Source organism: Manihot esculenta, chromosome 2 (assembly GCF_001659605.2).
Source record: "Manihot esculenta cultivar AM560-2 chromosome 2, M.esculenta_v8, whole genome shotgun sequence".
Taxonomy (NCBI): Eukaryota; Viridiplantae; Streptophyta; class Magnoliopsida; order Malpighiales; family Euphorbiaceae; genus Manihot; species Manihot esculenta.
In genome coordinates, this window is record NC_035162.2 from 14,833,293 (window position 1) to 14,853,848 (window position 20,556).

The 20,556-nt window shown below is 35.9% G+C and overlaps 1 protein-coding gene across 1 annotated transcript; it reads right to left on the minus strand.

Moving 5' to 3' along the window:
• Positions 1 to 783: 783 nt before the first annotated feature.
• On the minus strand, positions 784 to 18,881 carry LOC110608613 (ras-related protein Rab7). Its single transcript, XM_021747882.2, has 7 exons — positions 18,611 to 18,881; positions 18,497 to 18,523; positions 17,990 to 18,089; positions 17,733 to 17,879; positions 16,232 to 16,312; positions 16,013 to 16,158; positions 784 to 1,276 (listed from the first exon to the last, which is right to left on the minus strand). Exons 1-7 carry the CDS (start codon positions 18,661 to 18,663, stop codon positions 1,213 to 1,215), a joined length of 618 nt encoding a protein of 205 aa, XP_021603574.1. The 5' UTR covers positions 18,664 to 18,881; the 3' UTR covers positions 784 to 1,212.
• Positions 18,882 to 20,556: the final 1,675 nt, after the last annotated feature.

The following is a 20,556-nucleotide window of genomic DNA, read 5'->3' on the forward strand; positions in this document are numbered from 1 at the left end:
TGAAAAAAAAAAAAAAAGTTAGAGAGAAAAAAGGATATGTTATACGGTTTTTAATTATAAAATTTAAGGAAAAATATAAAAATGTATATGTCATTTCATCAATTTTTTACTTTTAAAATATGTGGTTGAATTTGTGTCAAAATAATATATATAATATTGTTAATAAATAACTGTAATTTTTAAATATCATAATAAATGTTATACAAAAATTATATAATGAATTACTAATTTAACACAAATTAAACTATAAATTTTAAAATAAAAATGAATAAATTCACGTAATAGTTTTTTATATTTTTACTCTTTAACTAATAACTATATTTTACGTTAATATTTCATTACAACATCATATAATTATTGCTATTTGCTAACGGCACGATATTACATTTACTATTTTAATATAAAACTACACTCTAAAGTAAAAATGAGTAAAACTATACAGTACTTTTTTATATATTTTTTTAAAATTTATATTTTTTTATCTCCATCTTTTTTAAACATGTTTTTCACTCTTATTCTTATTTATACTTCTCTGTTTTGAGAAACTAAAATCAAGCTTACCCTATCTCCATAATCCAACATAAATTGACACTGTAGCTTCATCTGCTTCTCCTCTTAGATTCGTGGAGCTGTTGAAGCAATGAGTTGGGGACAACAAATATTAAGCTCAAAGCCATCACCCAACTGTCAAAGCAATGAGTTGGTTGACTAATTTTGCCAGAAAAAAAAAAAAAATTCAAGATTCAATCAGATACTCTTGTCAGGTGAGCTATTGAAAGGATTCGAGCAACCACAAATATTATTTACATCAGAACCTCTGTTCATTAGTGCAGTCGCAGAGTTATAGCAGCATCCATGTGGCCTTTGTTTTAAGTAGGCTGATTAAGTAGAAATTTAAATACATATACTTCCAAAAGTTAGTTTCTAAAGATCCAGTTGTTTAAAACGACTCTTTGTGAATCAACCCGTTAGGAGATCCTACGACTTTGTAGCTAGGAATCACAAGATCTCTTACCAAAAATGATTCTCAAAAAGGTAATTGAACTAAAATCTAGCAAAATTTCAATTGAAGAGCTTGCTAAGTATACACTCTGTAATCAGAAAACCCAAAAAAAAAAAGGGATCACAAGAAGGGACCACCATAAAAAAGGAGGAATGAATCAGGCAACCACAGGTACCATAGACCAGTCTGCCAAATCAATTTGTCCCAATTCAACATGCACAACCACCTCTTTGCTCGCTCTCTGAAACAGCCTCGGTTATGCCTTGGAAGTATCTGCAATCAAAATCAAAATAATGCGGCTCAACCAGCTTGTTAACAAATTCCATGAGCTGTCCAGGATCAATCAAATTTTAGGATACAAAAAAATAAAAAAGTAAAAAAAAGGCACTCTAGCAAGAGAGTTAAGGAGCGAATGGACTATTAAGTTTGTCGTATTACCACTCCATAACAAGCAGGATAAAGCTAATAAAAAGAGCATGACTGTCATATGAAAATATATAATTTAACCTTTGCAGTTTATATCAGTGAAAATACAGATTGCATCGTTGTGTTATCTCAAAAACAAGACATAGAGACTCATTAACAAGATTATCATGATACTCAAACATAATCGCCAATTCAATAAAAGGATATCTGGTGTTATTCAGAAAACAGCATACCACTTATCCTAGGAAGAAGATGATCAAGAAAGCCCACCTTATTGACAATTTTTCCAAATAAATCATTGTAAACAACATATTGACACAGTTAACTCTAAGCGTGCTTACTGATTTTTGCATTAATCCCAATTGTTCTCACTGGAAAAGAAAACAAAAAAGAAACTATTTCATGAAAATAAATTTAACTATGGAGTGATCACAACTGGGCTATGGCTACAGGTTGCAGCCTGTTTAATGGTTTGCCTCTCTCTTCATGTTTTATCTCTACCCCTCCCTCCCTCCCTCATATCCATCTCCCTCTCTATTCTATCTCTTTCTCCCTCTTTCACTAGATTTGCTCCCTCTCCTGTATCTGTCCTTCCCCCATTGCTCTAAATCTCTCTCTCTCTCTCTCTCTCTCTCTCTCTCTCTCTATGGTTCCTTTGTCTCTACTTGCCTATCCTTCTTGCTCTTTCCTGCCTCCAAACTAAAGAACAACAACTAAGCCTTAGTCCCAAATAAATTGGGTCAGCTATATAGATCTTTCTTTGCCAATCAGCTCTGTTCGAGAACAATTCCATGCCAATATTCAAAAATCAAAAATCTTCCAGTACTCTTCTCTTCATGACATTATAACTCTACCTCTTCTCCTCATAACTCTTTTTACCACTAATTTATTTTGTAGAGACACATTTGGTTCTCTATATTGGACATGATCAAACCATCTCTAAAAGACACTCATTTTATCCTTAAATATGTGCTGCATGCACTCCCTGACAGATGCAGTTATTCCTGATCTTTTTCACAATTATTGTACCAAACATCCATCTTAATATCCATATCTTTGCGCCACCAATTTTATGAATATTTTGCACCTTAAATGCATAATATTTCCTCCTATACAGCATAACTGGACTGACCACGATTCCATAAAATTCAAAGCATCCAAATTTCATTTCATTAAAACTAACAAAATGCAATCACATGATAGAGAACGAAAAATTCAAAGACCCCCAAGAGATTTCAACCAAAAATCTGTTGTGAGCCACAACAAAGAACAAATCAACCAAAATCAACCAACTTTACAAACAAATTCACAAAACCAGATCATCCAAAATCAACTTTGCAAGCAATAAGGAGTGCTCATCTTCACTAATGTCCAACCACACTCCTGCCGTAGACAGTGCAAAGATAGAGAACCCTGCATGCAGGTGTCTGATGGCGTCAAGGAGGATGTTGACATGAAATTAAGATTCTGTTGAGTCCCTCAATAGTTGCCACACATGGAGATCTAGTCAAAACCGCTTGAATTATAGATCATCCCTTCAAACTTCAATTTCTCATCTCCATTAAAAACTGACGGTATTGCATTTGATGACTTAATCAATGACGAAGGGAGGCGTGGAAGTGTGCCTTTTGTTATGATGATGTTGAAATAGCTAGGAACAACAAGGATTGGTTTGGCACTATGGATTTATAAAAAAACCACCTCAAAACAATATTCCTTCCTTCGAACTTCAATTTCTCATTTCCTTTAAAATCTAATGAAATCAACAGATTTGATGACTTAATCGGTGACCAGGATAGGTGCAGCAGCTTGCCTTCGGCTCTGAAGATGTTGAAATTGGTAAGAACAGTAAAGGTTGGTTTAGCAGCTGCAAACTCTTCTTTTACTAATTTACTCTCCATCAATTCTAATACTTTCTAGCTAAAGTAAGCCTAGCCAAGATTAATTGCGGAGGGAGATTTTGGCTATTTTTCCTGGTGCTAAACAATTGAAAAAATTCGATCTAAGAGGATTGATGTCACCAATGGTGCCAATGATCTCTCTTAAACTATCTTTCCTTTTTTTTGTCTCTTCTTTTGGGCTAGAGGAGGGTGAGACGGTTTGAACAGATGCTAGAGGGTGAAAGGTCTAAACTCTAAAGAGCTACAACTTCTCATAATTTATGACTAAAAATGGGACCCACAACCTGAAGAGTGTAACAACTACCTGCCACATGTGCACCTCTTACTGATAGAAAGGCAGTAGTTTGTCCATGTGGCCTAGTTGAAATTATGGCAAATTTGAACTTTTTGTGCGGATGATTTTCTATTTAGTGAGTATAATGATGATTGGTCAAAATGTCAAGGAGCATTCTTGAAATTAGCCTGATTTGGCATGCTTATTGAAAGTCAAACGACAATCACAAAATTTGATCCCAGGACTAATAATCTACTCAATCAAATAAACTATTTGGCACTGCATTAATCAATATGAAATTGGTTTTAATTGATGCACATTTTTCTCAAAAACAAAAGGTGTCATAAAATTTTGCCAAACTTTCTCTTATCAAAAAGGGCTAGTCTGCTATGATGTCACTACCTATTTTATGTACAAAACTTGCATGACTACCAATATCAGTTCATCCAACCTATATCATCCTTTCAACCTTTGCCACATACCAAAAGAAAATTGGATGACAGATTGTAAACCACATCCATCATATTGAAATTGAATATTTGATGATAATTAACTCGTAACACAAGTATACACATTGAGGTTGCAAGTCCAAGACTTGTACCAAGCAGTGGCCCTTACCCAATAATTTTTTAGTGTTAGTCGGCAATTAATCCATGCTTGGTAACAATATATCATTAATTGTGCCAGCAGATTAAGACAATGACAAAACTCTTAGACGTAAGGGCATGGTCTTCAAACTACCATCTATAACCAGAATTGAATGCATCATTGTACAAAACTTCCTCTGCCTGATTGACCATTTTTCTAAACCAAGAATTGGAATTATCTTAGCACATTCAACGGTCAGCATCCTATTGCAATCATAAAGATTGAACATTGGCACATGAATGGAAATAGAAAAATCTAATTAAAAAATTTGAAAATTATTGAAAAATTTTAGAAAATTTTAGAGTATTTTTATATTTCACTCTTAATCTTTATGATTGGTTTACATGACTATTTATACAAAAACAACTATAACTAAACAGAAAGCAAATAATCAAATAATAATTACAGAGATAATTAAGAATCCTAATTAAATCAAATCATATCCCTAAAATCAATAAATAAGTCAACACTCCCCCTCAAGTTGGTGCAAAAATGTTGCACATGCCCAACTTACAAATCAGATTATGGTAGATCTTATTGTTGAGCCCTTTAGTAAATATATCCGCAGGTTGCCCAGTAGAAATCACATGAACTAAATTCAAGACACCGTCTATTAATTTTTCTTTAATGAAGTGCCGATCAATCTCAATATGCTTCGTTCGGTCATGTTGAACTGGATTTTGTGCTATTCTGATGCAACTTTGTTACCACAATACAAAGTTATCTTGTCTCTCTTGGGCAACTTTAACTCCTCCATTAACTTTTACAACCATAAAAGTTCACACACACCTTGGGCTATTACTCTGTATTCTGCTTCAACACTTGATCGAGCAACAACACTTTGTATTTTGCTCCTCCAAGTGACAAGGTTCCCTCCCACAACTGTGCAGTAGCTAGAGGTGGATCTCCTGTCATCGAAAGATTCTGCCCAGTCTACATCTATAAAAGCCTCAACTCAGATATGACCATATTTGGAGTAAAGAAGCCCTTTCCCTGACGCAGATTTTAGACATCTCAAGATGCGAAGCACTGCCTGCATATGAGTCTCGCAAGGGTCATTCATGAATCGCGAGGGTCATGCATGAATTGGCTTACTAAGCTAACAGTATAGGCTATATCCAATCGAGTGTGTGAGAGATAAATCAACCTCCTTACCAATCTTTGGTATCTTCCAATATCCACGAACTTACCAATTCCTACTTGCATCTTGTGATTACTTTCAATACGAGATTCTGCCGGTTTACACCCCAACATACTAGTTTCTTCCAAATTCTAGCCACTTCAATGCCTAGAAAATATTGCAGTTTTCCTAGATTTTTAATTTCAAATTCTTGAGCCAACAACCTTTTTAGTTGAGCTATTTTCTCTTTCATCACCTGTCACCACTATATTATCAACATACACAATAAGAAGAGTGATCTTACCCTTGTGATGTTTAATAAACAGAGTGTGATCAGTATTGCTCGGTTGGTAACCAAAGGACATTATGACTTTTCTAACCTGTCAAACCAAGCTCTAAGAAATTGTTTTAGCCCATACAAAATCTCTTTTAACCTGCACACCTTTCCTTGTATCTTCTCATCAATAAACCCAGGAGGGATTTCCATGAACACTTCTTCCTCTAAATCTCCATGGAGGAAAGTATTCTTCACATCAAACTGTTGTAAGTCCCAGTCCAAGTTGGCTGCACAAGATAATAGGACACTAATTGAGTTCATTTTTGCAACTGGGACAAATGTCTCTTAATAATCCACTCCATAGATTGGGGGTGAATCCTTTAGCAACTAATCTGGCCTTAAACCATTTAATTATGCCATTAACTTTTTGTTTCACTGTGAACACCCACTTATAGCTAATAAGTTTCTTCCCAAGTAGGAGAGTGACAAGCTCCCAAGTCTCATTTTTTGCCAATGCTTTCATCTCTTCAATCATTGCTCCCTTCCATTTAGGATCTACAAGAGCTTCCTTCCAATCTTGTGGAATATATACAGAGAAAATAGACAAAGCAAAAGTTCTATAGGAGGGAGACAAGGATTAATAAGAAACAAAGTTAGAAATAGAATATTTAGTATAAGATCTTACCCCTTTTCTTTGTGCAATAGGTTTATCTAAGTCATTGGAGTATTCAAGAGTTGTGGATAACTCACCAGAAGAAGATTCTTGACTCTGAGTAAACTGCATAATGGCTTCTTCTGACTTGTCTCTCATCGAATACCTTCTCAAATCAGACTTTTCTAAACATCCAATTCTCTCCCCCTAATTGGACATTTCCCCCGTTTACTAGAGCTCAAACTCTCTAGTTTAACCATATCATTCGGAATCACAGAATTCGGAATCACCTCTTCTTGCTTATTATTCTCCCCCTAAAGAGGTGAGTGAGTGGTACTGAAATAGGGTTTAGTTTCTCGAAAGATAACATCCATACTGACAAAGTATTTCCTACAAAGAGAGTGATAACACCTATATCCTTTTATGTCGAAGAATACCCAACAAACACACACTTAAGGGCCTTAGGGTCCAACTTTCCCACCGTCCTAGTATGAATAAAGCAAATACACCCAAATATTTTTGGTGGAACAATGTATGAATTCTTCCCTTGTAGAACCTCCAAAGGACTCATAAAGTCAAGAGCCCTGAAAGGCATTCTATTGATAAGATAAGCAGAAAAACTATTATCTATATATTCTCTTCCATTGTTAGTTCTTAAAATTTTCACCTTAGTATCAAAATGAGTACAAATCATCTTATAAAAGGATTGAAAATAAGAAAAGACATCACTTTTAGCTTTAATCAAATAGACCCAAGTCATTCGAGTGCAATAATCAATAAAGGTAACAAACTATCAATTACCACATAAGGAGACAGTTTGAGTAGGTCCCCAAACATCAGAATGAATAGTCACAAAAGGAATTTAGTTTTTTATTATGACTCAAAGGATAGGAATTTCTAGTGTGCTTAGCATACTCACAAGCATCACAAAATAAAGAACCAAACTGAGTTCTAGCAAACAAACTAGGATAAAGTTTTTCTAGGACAAAAAATAATGGATGCTCTAACCGCCTATGCCACTGTATTATTTCCTGATTGACATTCTTATTTTCTCCAAAACAGGCTTGAGATATCGGAGAACCTGGATCACCTTCCAATATATATAAACCATCATACAGCCTACCATTGCCAATCCTCTTCCCTGTGAGAAGATTTTGAATAACATAGTGATCAGGAAAGAATTCAATTTTACAGTTAAGAGCATTAGTGATAGCACTGACAGATAAAAATGTTGACAGGAAAACGAGAAACATGAAGGACAGATGATAATTTAATATTGGGTGCGCAAATAACAGAACCTATTTCAGATATGGGAGTAAAAGAGCCATTAGCAATTTTGACACTATCTTTGGTTAGAGAAGGAAAATAATTGTGAAAACCTTTAAAAGAGCTGGTCATGTGTCAATTCGCACTAGAATCAATAATCCATAGAACAGTATCAAGAGAGAAAGCATTGCCTGAATTTACAAAGTTAAATGTAGCACCCGAGGATGAAGGGGTGTCAATATGAGACAGGAGGCGATTGAGACTCTGATTTTCATTAGGGAAAAGGAACTCAACTGCTGTTGTCTCCTTAAAGGGCTCCTCCACAGTTTCTGCTAAATTAGCTTGAGTTCTGGAGGTACCTCGTTTCCCCCCCACAGCCTCTAGTGGGACAACCATGTAACTTCCAGTAAGTCTCTTTGGTATGTATCGGTTTTCCATAATAGTCACAATGCAGGTGATCTTTCTCAGAATTAGGAGGCTGCAGTGTATTTAAACTAGTAGCAAAGCCAGCCTTTTCAACTGGTGCAGTATAAAGCATAGTATGTCGACGACTTTCCTCTTATTGAACATAGAGCGTGGGCCTCATCTAAAGAAGGAGAATGATTTTTTCCAATACTTGGACCCGAATTGGATCATATTCGTTATTCAACCCTGCAAGAAAATCATAGACTCGCTCATTTTCAATCATTCTCCGAAATTTAACTGCATCTCCAGTGCAGTCTACCTGAAAGTCCTGATAGTAATCAAATTACTGCCATAAGCCACATAACTCAGAATAAAATTGGGAGATAGTCATTTCTCCTTGCTTAGTAACATGAATTTTATTCTGAATATCATAAATTTGGATATCATTCCCAATCTTGGAATAAGTTAAGGACAAAGCCTTTCATATTTTTGCAGCAGTATCAATTAACAAACAGGACTTAGAGATATGAGGTTGAATAGAGTTAAGTAACCATGTCATAACAAGACAATTATTCGAGGCCCATTGAGGAAAATCTGGATCACTTTCATCCGGTTGCTTTTTATTATCAGTGACAGCCTTGCAGTCCTCTAGCCTTGATAAATCGAGACTCTTTTACCTTCTGTCATGATAAAGTGATATGAAGCAGTTAGCCTTGGACTTTACGGCAGACTTGGACCGGGCCTAACTTTTGCTGCCGACATCCGATAGAGACCCACGATAGCTTTTCGGAAAGGGAATTTCGAGACGCACGACTTTCAAAAGTGTGACGAGAGCCATAGGCCTGGTCACAAAGTTCGACATGGAAATTCCATCGTTTAGGGGGTCAATTTTGCAGTTTAATTATTTTTTTAGATATTTTGGGTATTTTCGTAATTTTGCATATTAGGGTTTTATTTCTATTATAAATAGCATCCCTTGACTATTAGAAAGGCACTTTTCAATCTTTGAGGAATTTCAACAAGACTTTTAGTCTTTCATCCTATCTTTTCTCTTATTTCGTCTTAGCCAAACGATATTGGTTGAAACTCCTGACGGAGCCTAAATAGTCCTTTATCAGATTGGTATCAGAGCAAAGTTCGGCCATGGCAGATAACCAAGAGGCGCGACTTGCTGCGATTGAGGCATTCTTGGCAGAATTGAGGGAGATGATCGGACAGCTGACCCTGCAGCAGGGAATCCACCAACCCGCCGCCGCCCCACATCCCCATGTGGCCGCCAATCCTGTGGCCGCCATTCCTGTGGTCGTCAATCCTATGCCTACAAATCCCCAACAGAACTATCAGGAAGGTTACAGAATCAAGGTAGACCTTCAAAACTTTTCTGGTTCGTTAGATGTTGAATCTGTTCTTGATTGGCTGGCAGAGGTTGAACGCTTCTTTGAAATTATGAACGTGGAAGAGGAGCGCAAGGTTCCAATTGTGGCCTAAAAGTTGAAAGGGGGTGCAGCAGCCTAGTGGAATTCCATTCAAAACGAACGCTATCGGAAGAGGCTGGAGCCCATACAAAACTGGGTGCTGATAAAGCAGATGTTTGAACAACGGTTCTTGCCTAGCGATCACGCTCAGGTCTTATATAACCGGTATCATGACTGTGTACAAGGGAACCGAAGGGTGAATGAGTATACTGAGGAGTTTTTAAGGCTGCAGGCGAGATGTGAAAACTATAAGAACGAGGCCCAACAGGTTGCTCATTATCAGAGGGGGCTGAATCATGAAATTCGTTGTATGATGGGAGTAGCAGCGATTTTCACCTTGGCAGACGCTATTGAGATGGCAAAAAGGACAGAAGAGCGTGTTGATTGGCAGCCACGACAGCAGCAGTACAACCGGAATTTCAGTTACAGAAACTCTGGTTAAACAAGGACGTAGCAATATAGAGGCAACTACAGCGGGCAGCCTTCTAAGGTTGTAAACTCTGGCAACCCTCCGAATATCATGGAAGAAAGGAGAGACAGTAAGGGCAAGGCAGTCACTACTACAACAGACAAAGGAGGCAGGACCAATCCTTTTCAGAAGCCAACGGGAGACATGTTACCGGTGCAGGCAATCTGGTCATCGATCGAATAATTGTCCAGAACGTAGAGGAGTTAATACTGACCGCCGGCAGGTTAATATAGTTGAGCAGGTGGCTGAAACTGACGAGGAAGAGGATGACGATGACGGATCTATTGCTGGTTCTGAAGATGGAGAGGTCATCTATGTGGTGAAAAAGATCTTATGCTCAACAAAACAGGAGGACGAGACACAAATGAGGAAGATTTTCCAGGCAAAGTGTCGAGTAGGAGAGGCAATTTGCAGGCTAATTATAGATAGCTGCAGTTGTGAGAATCTGATGGCTAAGCAGTTGGTGGAAAAATTACAGTTGCCTACACAGCCTCACCCCTCACCATACAAAGTCGGATGGATTAAGGAAGGACCGACAATTGAGGTCAACAGAATCTGCAGCGTGCCTATCTCGATCGATAAATCTTATACTGAACCTGTTAATTGTGATGTTGTGGATATGGATTGCTGTGGCATTTTGCTAGGTCGCCCGTGGCATTTTGCTAGGTCGCCCGTGGCAATTCGACGTTGATGCTTTGCATAAAGGGAAGGAGAATTCATACATGTTCACGTGGAATTAAAAGAAGATTACTATCTTGCCTTCCGGTTCTGCGAAACATTCTAAGGTGGAAGGGAAGCATACTGTTGCTGTTTCTATGGGAGTGCAAAAGCTATCAGGCGCAATTGAGAAATCTAGAGGCACACTAGCTTTATTGGTGAGAGCAAAAGGTACAATAGAGGATGCACCATCTTTACCACCACCCGTCAAAGAATTGTTGAAGGAGTTTCCTAAGATAGTGGAGAAATCATCCAAGCTTCCACCCCTACGGGATATCCAACATCAGATTGATCTCATTCCTGGATCAAAGTTACCGAATCTGCCTCATTACAAGATGAGTCCAAAGGAGAGTGAAATCCTCCAAGAACAGGTGGAAGAATTACTGAAGAAGGGGCATATTCGGGAGAGCATTAGCCCCTACGGAGTACCTGCCCTATTAGTTCCAAAGAAAGATGGGACTTGGAGAATGTGCGTGGATAGCAGGACCATCAACAAAATTACAGTTCAATATCAATTTCCTATCCCACGATTGGATGACATGCTAGATCAGCTATCCGGGGCTAAAGTCTTTTCTAAAATCGACCTCAAAAGTGGCTATCACCAAGTTCGGATCAAGGAGGGAGATGAATGGAAGACTGCCTTCAAAACTAAGGAAGGCTTGTATGAGTGGCTGGTTATGCCCTTTGGTTTAACAAATGCACCTAGCACTTTTATGCGACTCATGAACCAGGTTTTGCGTCCTTTCTTACACAAATTTGTGGTTATTTATTTTGATGACATTTTGATATTTAGTCGCAGTGAGGAAGAACATCTACAACATCTCCGTCAAGTCATGATGGCCCTACAAGAAAGTGAGCTGATTATTAATCTTAAGAAGTGCATCTATATGACGGAGCGCGTTTTGTTCCTGGGATTCGTTGTTAGTGTAGAAGGGATACATGTTGATGAGACGAAGGTAGAAGCAATACGGAATTGGCCCATCCCCAAAACTATTTCTGAAGTTCGCAGCTTTCATGGCCTTGCCACTTTCTACCGACGATTTATCAGAAATTGCAGCAGCATCGTTGCCCCTATCACAGATTGCTTGAAGAAAGAGAGAGTGCAGAAATTTGCATGGACTGAAGCTGCCAACAAGAGCTTTGAAGAGATTAAAGATAAGCTTACTTCTGTCCCTATTTTTGCTCTACCTGATTTTGATAAACTGTTTGAGATTGTATGTGATGCTTGTGGAGTTGGGATTGGAGGAGTATTGTCACAGTCTAAAAGGCCTATTGCCTTCTTTAGTGAGAAACTGAATGAAGCTAGAAAGAAGTGGTCTACTTATGAGCAGGAACTATATGCAGTTTCCGGGCTTTTAAAACTTGGGAGCAGTATTTGATGGGACGAGAATTTATTATTCACACAGATCATCAGTCTCTGATCCATTTTAAAACTAAAAAACATGTGAATAAGATGCATGCTCGATGGGCAGCTTACTTTGGAGCCTTTCATTATGTCATCAGACATAAGGCTGGCCATAGTAATAAGGTGGCAGATGCTTTGAGTAGGAGGGCTGCTCTATTGATTACAGTTAATCAGGAGGTTGTAGGTTTTGAATTCCTGAAGGATTTGTATGCTACAGATGATGATTTTGCTGATATATGGGCTAGAGTCCAGACTCACCAGCCTACTGATGGGTTCTTGATACATGATGACTTTCTTTTTAAGGAGAACAGGTTATGCATCCCTCGATCTTCCTTGCGGGAAAAGTTAATTCGCAAGATCCATGGAGGAGGTTTGAGTGGTCATTTGGGACGTGACAAGACTATTGCTGGGTTGGAGGAGCGTTTTTACTGGCCTCAATTAAAAAAGGATACAGGTCGGATGGTTCAGAAGTGCGCAGTGCGTCAAACTCAGAAGGGACATTCGCAGAATAAAGGCTTATACACTCCACTGCCTATTCCAGCCCATCCTTGGGAGGACTTGTCTATGGATTTTGTTCTTGGTCTTCCACGTACTCAACGTGGATCTGATTCCATTTTTGTTGTTGTTGACAGGTTCTCTAAAATGGCGCATTTCATTCCCTGTAAGAAAACTAATGATGCTTCTCATGTAGCAAAACTGTTTTTTCAGGAGATTGTTCGCTTACATGGTGTCCCCAAGACCATTACTTCTGACAGAGATGTGAAGTTTCTAGCTCACTTCTGGGTGACTTTATGGAAACGTTTTGGGACTGAACTTCGATACAGCAGTGCTGCCCATCCCCAAACTGATGGACAAACTGAAGTCGTGAACCGAACGCTTGACAATCTTCTACGCTGCATCTGCAGTAACAAGAAAACTGCTTGGGATCTTGCTCTTGCCCAAGCAGAATTTGCTTACAACAGTGCGATTCACAGCTCCACAAAGATGTCACCATTTGCTATTGTGTACAGGAAAGTCCCAGCGCATACAATTGATCTTATCGCACTTCCCACAGGTTATCACAACAGTCTTGCAGCAAGCAACCTGGCAAAGCAGCACGTGGATATTTTCAAGCAAGTACAACAATGCCTTACGGAAGCCAATGATAAATATAAAGCTACAGCTGATAAACATAGGCGTTTCAAATCCTTCAATGTCGGTGATCAAGTTATGGTGTATTTACGCAAGGAACGTGGTGGAGGACAGAAAAAGCTGGACGCCAAGAAGATTGGTCCATTCCGGATCATTCAGAAGATTAATGACAATGCCTATGTTCTTGATCTCCCACATGAGATGAAAATTTCCAAGACGTTTAACATAGCGGATCTATTTCAGTACTATCCTGCTGAAGACAACTCGAGGTCGAGTTCTTTACAAGTGGAAGGGAATGATATGGAGCAGTTAGCCTTGGACTTTACGGCAGACTTGGACTGGGCCTAACTTTTGCTGCCGACATCCGATAGAGACCCACGATAGCTTTTCGGAAAGGGAATTCCGAGACGCACGACTTTCAAAAGTGTGACGAGAGCCATAGGCCTGGTCACAAAGTTCGACATGGAAATTCCATCGTTTAGGGGGTCAATTTTGCAGTTTAATTATTTTTTTAGATATTTTGGGTATTTTCATAATTTTGCATATTAGGGTTTTATTTATATTATAAATAGCCTCCCTTGGCTATTAGAAAGGCACTTTTCAATCTTTGAGAAATTTCAATAAGACTTTTAGTCTTTCATCCTATCTTTTCTCTTATTTCGTCTTAGCCAAACAATATTGGTTGAAACTCCTGACGGAGCCTAAATAGTCCTTTATCATAAAGACAAATGAACCGTGAAAGAATAGGAGCACCCAAGGTTGTACATATAAGAGAGCCCAACCGAATCACCAAAAGACAGGATAGCAGCACGGAAAGGCTGGAAAGACGGTCGGAATCGTTGCTGGAGTGATCGAAGCGGCGAAGCAATGTCGAACAATGTCTCACGCGCCGGGAAGGGAGGGCGTGTGAGCCTCATGCGCGGGTTTTTCCGGTGTCGGAGATGGGCAGTCGAGCTGGTGACGATCCAGCGATTCCCCTGGTGCCGGCGGTGAGAGGTGGGAAGATTTCTAGATGGGTTAGTACCAAAAAAGGTAGATTTAGGATTTTGAAACTCTAAAGAGAAAAAATTGAATTTAAACGCTAAAATTAAGAAAAAAACTCTGATATCATGAAGAATTTTGGATAATTTTAAAGTATTATGGTATTTCGCTCTTAATATCTACAATCAGTTTATATGACTATTTATACACAAAAAATTATAATTAAACAGGAAGAAAATAATCAAATAATAATTACAGAAATAATTAAATATCCTAATAAAATCATATCATATCCCTAGAATCAGCAAATAAGTCAACAATTATGAATGAAAAAAAATATACTTGGGAAAAGGGAATTGACTTTACACAACATGGTCCAAAGGATCCAAATTCTTTTTTTTTTTTAATATTTATATTTTCATATATTAAACTTCATAAATTAGACGAGAGAACAATTCACAAATTCATGCAAATCTAAATGTATAGAAGTTCTCTTTTTCCTGCTTGATGGAGTAAAGAAAAGGATTGAAAGGAGCCAAGCAGCATAACCATGCATAGCATATAAGAAGCACTAAAAGGAAAATCTAGCAAAAAAGAAAATTGAACAAGCACTCCACTAAGAATCACAATGAAATTCACTTATGAATAAAAGAATAAAAAGAGAGGAGAATAAAAGCAATGAAAAGAATCTATGGAACTCCTAAATTTAACCCAATAAGAAGTAAAATTAACCCAATAAATAAATGAGGTGCAATCATTTTGTGTAGCATATTAGCATATTATACCAAAATGGCTAAAAAAATGCTCAATTTCTCTAGTGATAATTGTGCACAGTACTAGCGTGTGAAAATTGATAGTACATTGCACTAGAAGATCAAGGATGGTTTAAAGGTTTGCTTAAGAGAGAAACAGAAAAAGCAAGCATATCCAAAATTGGATGAGCAGCATTCCTTTTTCCCTTCTGTTATTTCCCTTTTGAGAGAGAGAGAGGGAACAGTAATGGACCCATATGTGCTACTGCAAAAAACTTAAGAATGGAATTTATCCACAGCTATAAAAACTCAAGCAAGATTAAGGCATTGTCCATGGCTATAAGAACTTAAGCAAGATTACACATTTATTAAATGAAAAGCTTCTAATAATTTGTTTTCCAAAAAAATGTATGAACCGATTTAATTCTGTACAAAATAAGACTTTGTTTCACAAAGCTGATGGTGCCATGCTCCTCACAAGTGCACCACATGATAAAAGTTTTACAAAACTACTAACACTGTCCAAGCATGATGCTTTTCTGAAGGTTATTGAATTGTTAATGTGATTTCTTATTTTAACTTTGGCCAAATAAATAATCTGGCCTCTAATCTTAACAATGAAAGTCAAATGGTACCCTGACATTTTCATTGCTAACCTTTTTGATGCCTAATCTTTATAAAACTGTATTTATTTAGCATCTGAATTTTACAAAATATAACTATTAAAGCTTGAACTTTATAAAGTTTAACTATTTAACCCCCAAAAACTCAGAGCACATGTAACTCACATCTGGTATAGGGGTTAAATAATTATCCATTTTAAAGGTCAAGTATCAAAAGTTAACAATAAAAAGTTTTTATTAGAAAGCCGACTGACCTTTTCTGTAAAGGTCAAGGATCAAATTTTATGTTCAGCCTTTTAAATTCTCATAAAGTTGCAAGCGTAAATTGTTTGTAGCTCATAATTCACAAATGTGTAAGAAACAATTATATTTGTGATTAAAATTATCTATAAAAAAAAGGCATTGACAGGCATTTAAATTGGAGGGCCTGATTGCATTAATAATTACCCATAATTATATCATCTGAAAATTTAAAGTTTAAACTCACATGTCTTGTTCATGCTCATTGGCTAGAGCAGTTTTTGCAATACAAAGGAATGCAGCATCAACATTGTAATCCTCTTTTGCTGATGTCTCAAAGTAAGGTATGTTTCCTTTCGAAGCACACCACTCGTTTGCCTTTTTCTCAGAAACCTGTATAGCCAAAAGTTAGACCAAGATATGAGAAACAAAGGGATTTAGTTTGCACTAAATTGTATTTTCTTACCACTCGACTGTTTCCACCATCAATGTCAATCTTGTTTCCAAGCAATATAAATGGAAACGTTTTGGGAGCAGGTGGGTTTGCCTGGAAGCAATAGGAATGAAAACCTATTTAGACTTAAGATTATTCCAAAAGAAAAAGGCATTGTCCGAAAAAAAAATTAGCAACTCAAGAATAGAGCTGCAAACAATCAACCTAGAAAGAGCAGGCGACTATTAGAGCTGCAAATGACAGGCGAACCTAAATCCTAGTCAGTATATCACATAAGATGCATTATTAAATAGAGGGAGAAACCACTATATGATTATATGGAGAGTAGGTGGAGGGAATGGATTATGCCACCAGGTTAATGATTCAAGCTACCTTTAAAAATATGGTCTGTGCATTAGGTTTTTGGCTCATGTTCTCCTAGAAAATTAGTGCACGGTTCCTATCTTTTTTTTTTCAGGGAGGGTGTCTTTTTCAGGGGGGCCGTGCAATTTTGGAGAATAAGTTTCCTATTCCAAACTCTAACAAGATGAACTCTACAAACAGGTTCTTGGAATTTTACCCTTCATGATTAAAAAACCTAGGTAGCTCTCATGGACAATGGATATAGGCACGTTATTGAAGAATGTAAATTCCTTGTGCAGAGTTTTAAATCCTCTGCTGTTCACTACTCTATTTTGTGTATGTATGTTGCAAGTCCCAATTGCAAATTCCTAACCTCAAATCTGCATATATAAGTTAGACTAAGATAACAAGTGATTGCAGAAGCCTGATTTAACACCTAACTACTCATAAGTGAAGCTGTGAAAAGTCTCTAGCTCATGACACCAAAAGCATAAATTGAGTTGTCCTCGTTACTTAAGCAGGAGTTACCAAGTTTCTTAAAGCAAATCAAATTGATAAGTTTGCTTTACATTTAAAAACCAGGATATCTCCATCAAGATGTCATTAATTCTTAAAGTCCAGAGCCCTCTACTAAGAATTGCAAGAATGCCAAGAAATGACAGTAAAACAAGTCCATAGAATGCCAATTTCAACAAAACTGAAGGCACCACCTGAATTGATGAAAACAAATAAAAAAAAATAAGTTTGAAATTAAGAAAAAATAGAACAAACAAGAAGTCTTATCTATTAAACTCTCTTGATATAGTTATGTCCTATGAAGTGAACTATGGGCTGGAAAATAAGTTCTTGAAGAACTCAAGACCATAGCTAACTAGTTAGCAGAATTTGTTATACAAGAGTTATATGATTCAATGCCAACTCCGCCAAAGTTAATGAATAAATGATATAACAGCAGAAGAAAGCAGCCTTCATTTTCTGGAACCATCATTAAAGCCAAGAGCTAGAATAATTAGCAATCAGCACATGCCAAACTAATATTCAACTTCATTGTACCACTATTACTTAATGCATGTTTTTATTATGAGTCGTGATTACCCTCATGAAAAATATTGTAGACAAGGAATATCTAAAGAAAAAAATTAAAATTGTCGGTAAAAGTAAAACAAAGAACCTGTTTAAGAAACTCCTCATGCCAGTTGTCAAGAGTGTCAAAAGATCTCATTACATTAACATCATAGACCAGAACACAGCAATCTGCCCCTCTGTAGAATGCGACTCCAAGACTCTGAAATCTTTCTTGCCCAGCTGTGTCCCATATCTACACGTGACATTTCGGCGATAACAGAAAAGCCACTTTTACAAACAATCCAAAGTTGGAAAATTATGAAACGTAGAAGAACAATTTGAAGTTTGAACTACAAAACCTACTTGCAGCGTGACGAGCCTGTCATCAATTTGGAGTTCTTTAGTCACAAAATCAGCACCAATTGTAGCTTTATACTGTAGACTAAACTTCTTATGCACGTATCTAGGTAAGAAATTAAGGGAAAAACATACCAATCTAATAAAAATAAAAAAATAAAAAAGCATAATGTTTTGTTCTGTAGCTACTAATAAAGTTTTTTTCAAAAAAAAAAAAACAAAACACAAAATTTATTACCATAAGAAGAATGCAAATCCTAATCTGTGACTAAACTTGCCTCAAATTAATTTTCATCTCCCCTTATATCATTCTACCACATTGATCGCAAAATTCAATGACAAAGTTAAATGTAAATTAAATTCAACAAAATCCAAAAGAAAATGCAAAGCTTAGCGGAGACCAAAAAAATGGAAAACACGGATTGCAAATTAACAACAAATTATCCTCCAAATTACAAAATTCAGAGAGCAAATCAAGAACAAAAATGCAGCTGTTTGCGCAAAACAGGATACTGATTCATCAAAGAAGTCTTGCCAACCCTGACATTAACAGAAGATAATTAGATTTTTCTTTTCCTCTCAAGTACGCAAATAACAAAATGCCGAAGAAAACCCTAGAAATCTTACCCGCTGTCGCCGAGAACGATCACCTTGAGCAAGGTACGCCTCCGCAATGACATTGTGCTAAATTACTAGAAATTGCAACAAACTAAAGATTATAAAGGAATTCAAAACAGGAAAAGTATTTAGAAGAAGAAAGCAGAAAGGTTGTTTAAAAATTTCTCCCACTGTTTATAATTTTTCATGAAGAAAGCCAGAGCGAGAGAGGGAGAGAGAAGGGAAGAACGAAGAAGCAACAGAGAGAAAGAAGAAAAAAGGGGCGCCAATTTCGATCTGTTTTTTTTCTTCCAAAAAAAATAAATAATAAATAAATAATAAAAAAAATAAAGCTGAATTTCAGACAAAAAAAATACTCTCATGTCCGCCAGCATAATTAGTTAATTTAATTAATTAAACATAAATAATTAGTAATTATATAATTAAAATTTATCCATCATATTTTATTTTATTTTATATTATTAATATAAAATAAAAAATTTGATATAAGAATAATATATGCATAATTGATAAAAGTCTTACATATAAATATTTAATAAAATATTTTAATATATAATATAATTTTTCTGTAATAGATATTTATTATATATAATATATTTATATTTATATATAATAAATATATAATATATTTACTTTCAACATAAAATTTAAATTAAGTGACTATATAGTTATTAATAAAAATTTTAAAGATTATATAGTAATTCATAATTGACTATTTTAAATTTGATTTTTTTTAAAATATAATTGTGATAATTTTAAAAATTTTAATTTCATTAAATTTTTTTTAAAGTTTTAAATATAAATATGAATTAAATGTTTAAATTTTTTGTTCAATGATCTTAATTAATTGATCCTAATTATATTATTTTTAATAAACTTTTATTATTAAATTTTTTAATGAAATTATTATTATTATATATATATATATATATATAATATTACTTAAATTCAAATTTAAAATAAAAAAATTATCATGGCACAAAATAAAGATTTAAAAATTTAATGATTAGTTATAATTAAAGATTAATCGTTAACTTGTTTATTGCGATTTCTTTAAAAATTAAATTATTTATCTGTGCAATATAAATGCATAAAAATAAAATTTAATTAATTTAAAAATAAATTGATGTTGCCAAAACAATTTGCATGTAATCCGGAAATCTGCAAAACAAAAAGATGAAATGGTTGCGTTTAAAGGCGGCCACTCCAACATTTAAATTAATGAATTTTATAAATGGGTAAGTATAAATGAAAATTTTGAGTTAAGTAAACCGGAGTATTAAAATGTATATTTTGAACTCTGTTACCGTTTTACTTTTATATTGTAATAAAATAGAATAAATTAATATTTTCTCTAAAAATCTAATTAGTATCAACCACTGAATAATAAATCTCGTAATTATTAGTATTATATAGATTTATCTTGTAACATCCTTTAGCGAGAACAAAATGCTTTTAGAGGCTTGGCCGACTGGTCATCTTATATTTGGTTGGCCTAGTCTTCACATCAGAAGGGGTTAAGTCTAATGTGTCAGGGTACCTTAGTTGTAAGGGTTCTACCATGTGGGCCAATCGTAAATTGACAATACGTTACTCTCCTTGTGCGAATACTGAGTTATATTAGAAATCCTTCCAAAAGTTTTTGATTCTTCATATTTAAAAGTTTACAGCTGAACTCCACAATGAGTTCAGCTTGGACATGGTGAGGGCCAATCGTGAATTGGCAATACGTTACTCTCCTTGTGCGAATACCGAATCATATCAAAAATCCCTCCAAAAGTCTCTAATTTTTCATATTTAAAAGTTTACAGCTGGTCTCCTCAGTTTGGACATGGTGTGACCAAATTAGCTCTCTGTCTCTCGTCCCTTCACCTGCCTAATGATAAATGATGTTGCATAGCTTCACAAGCCACATTAAACCCAACCGTCACATCAAAATAATATAAATTCATCCT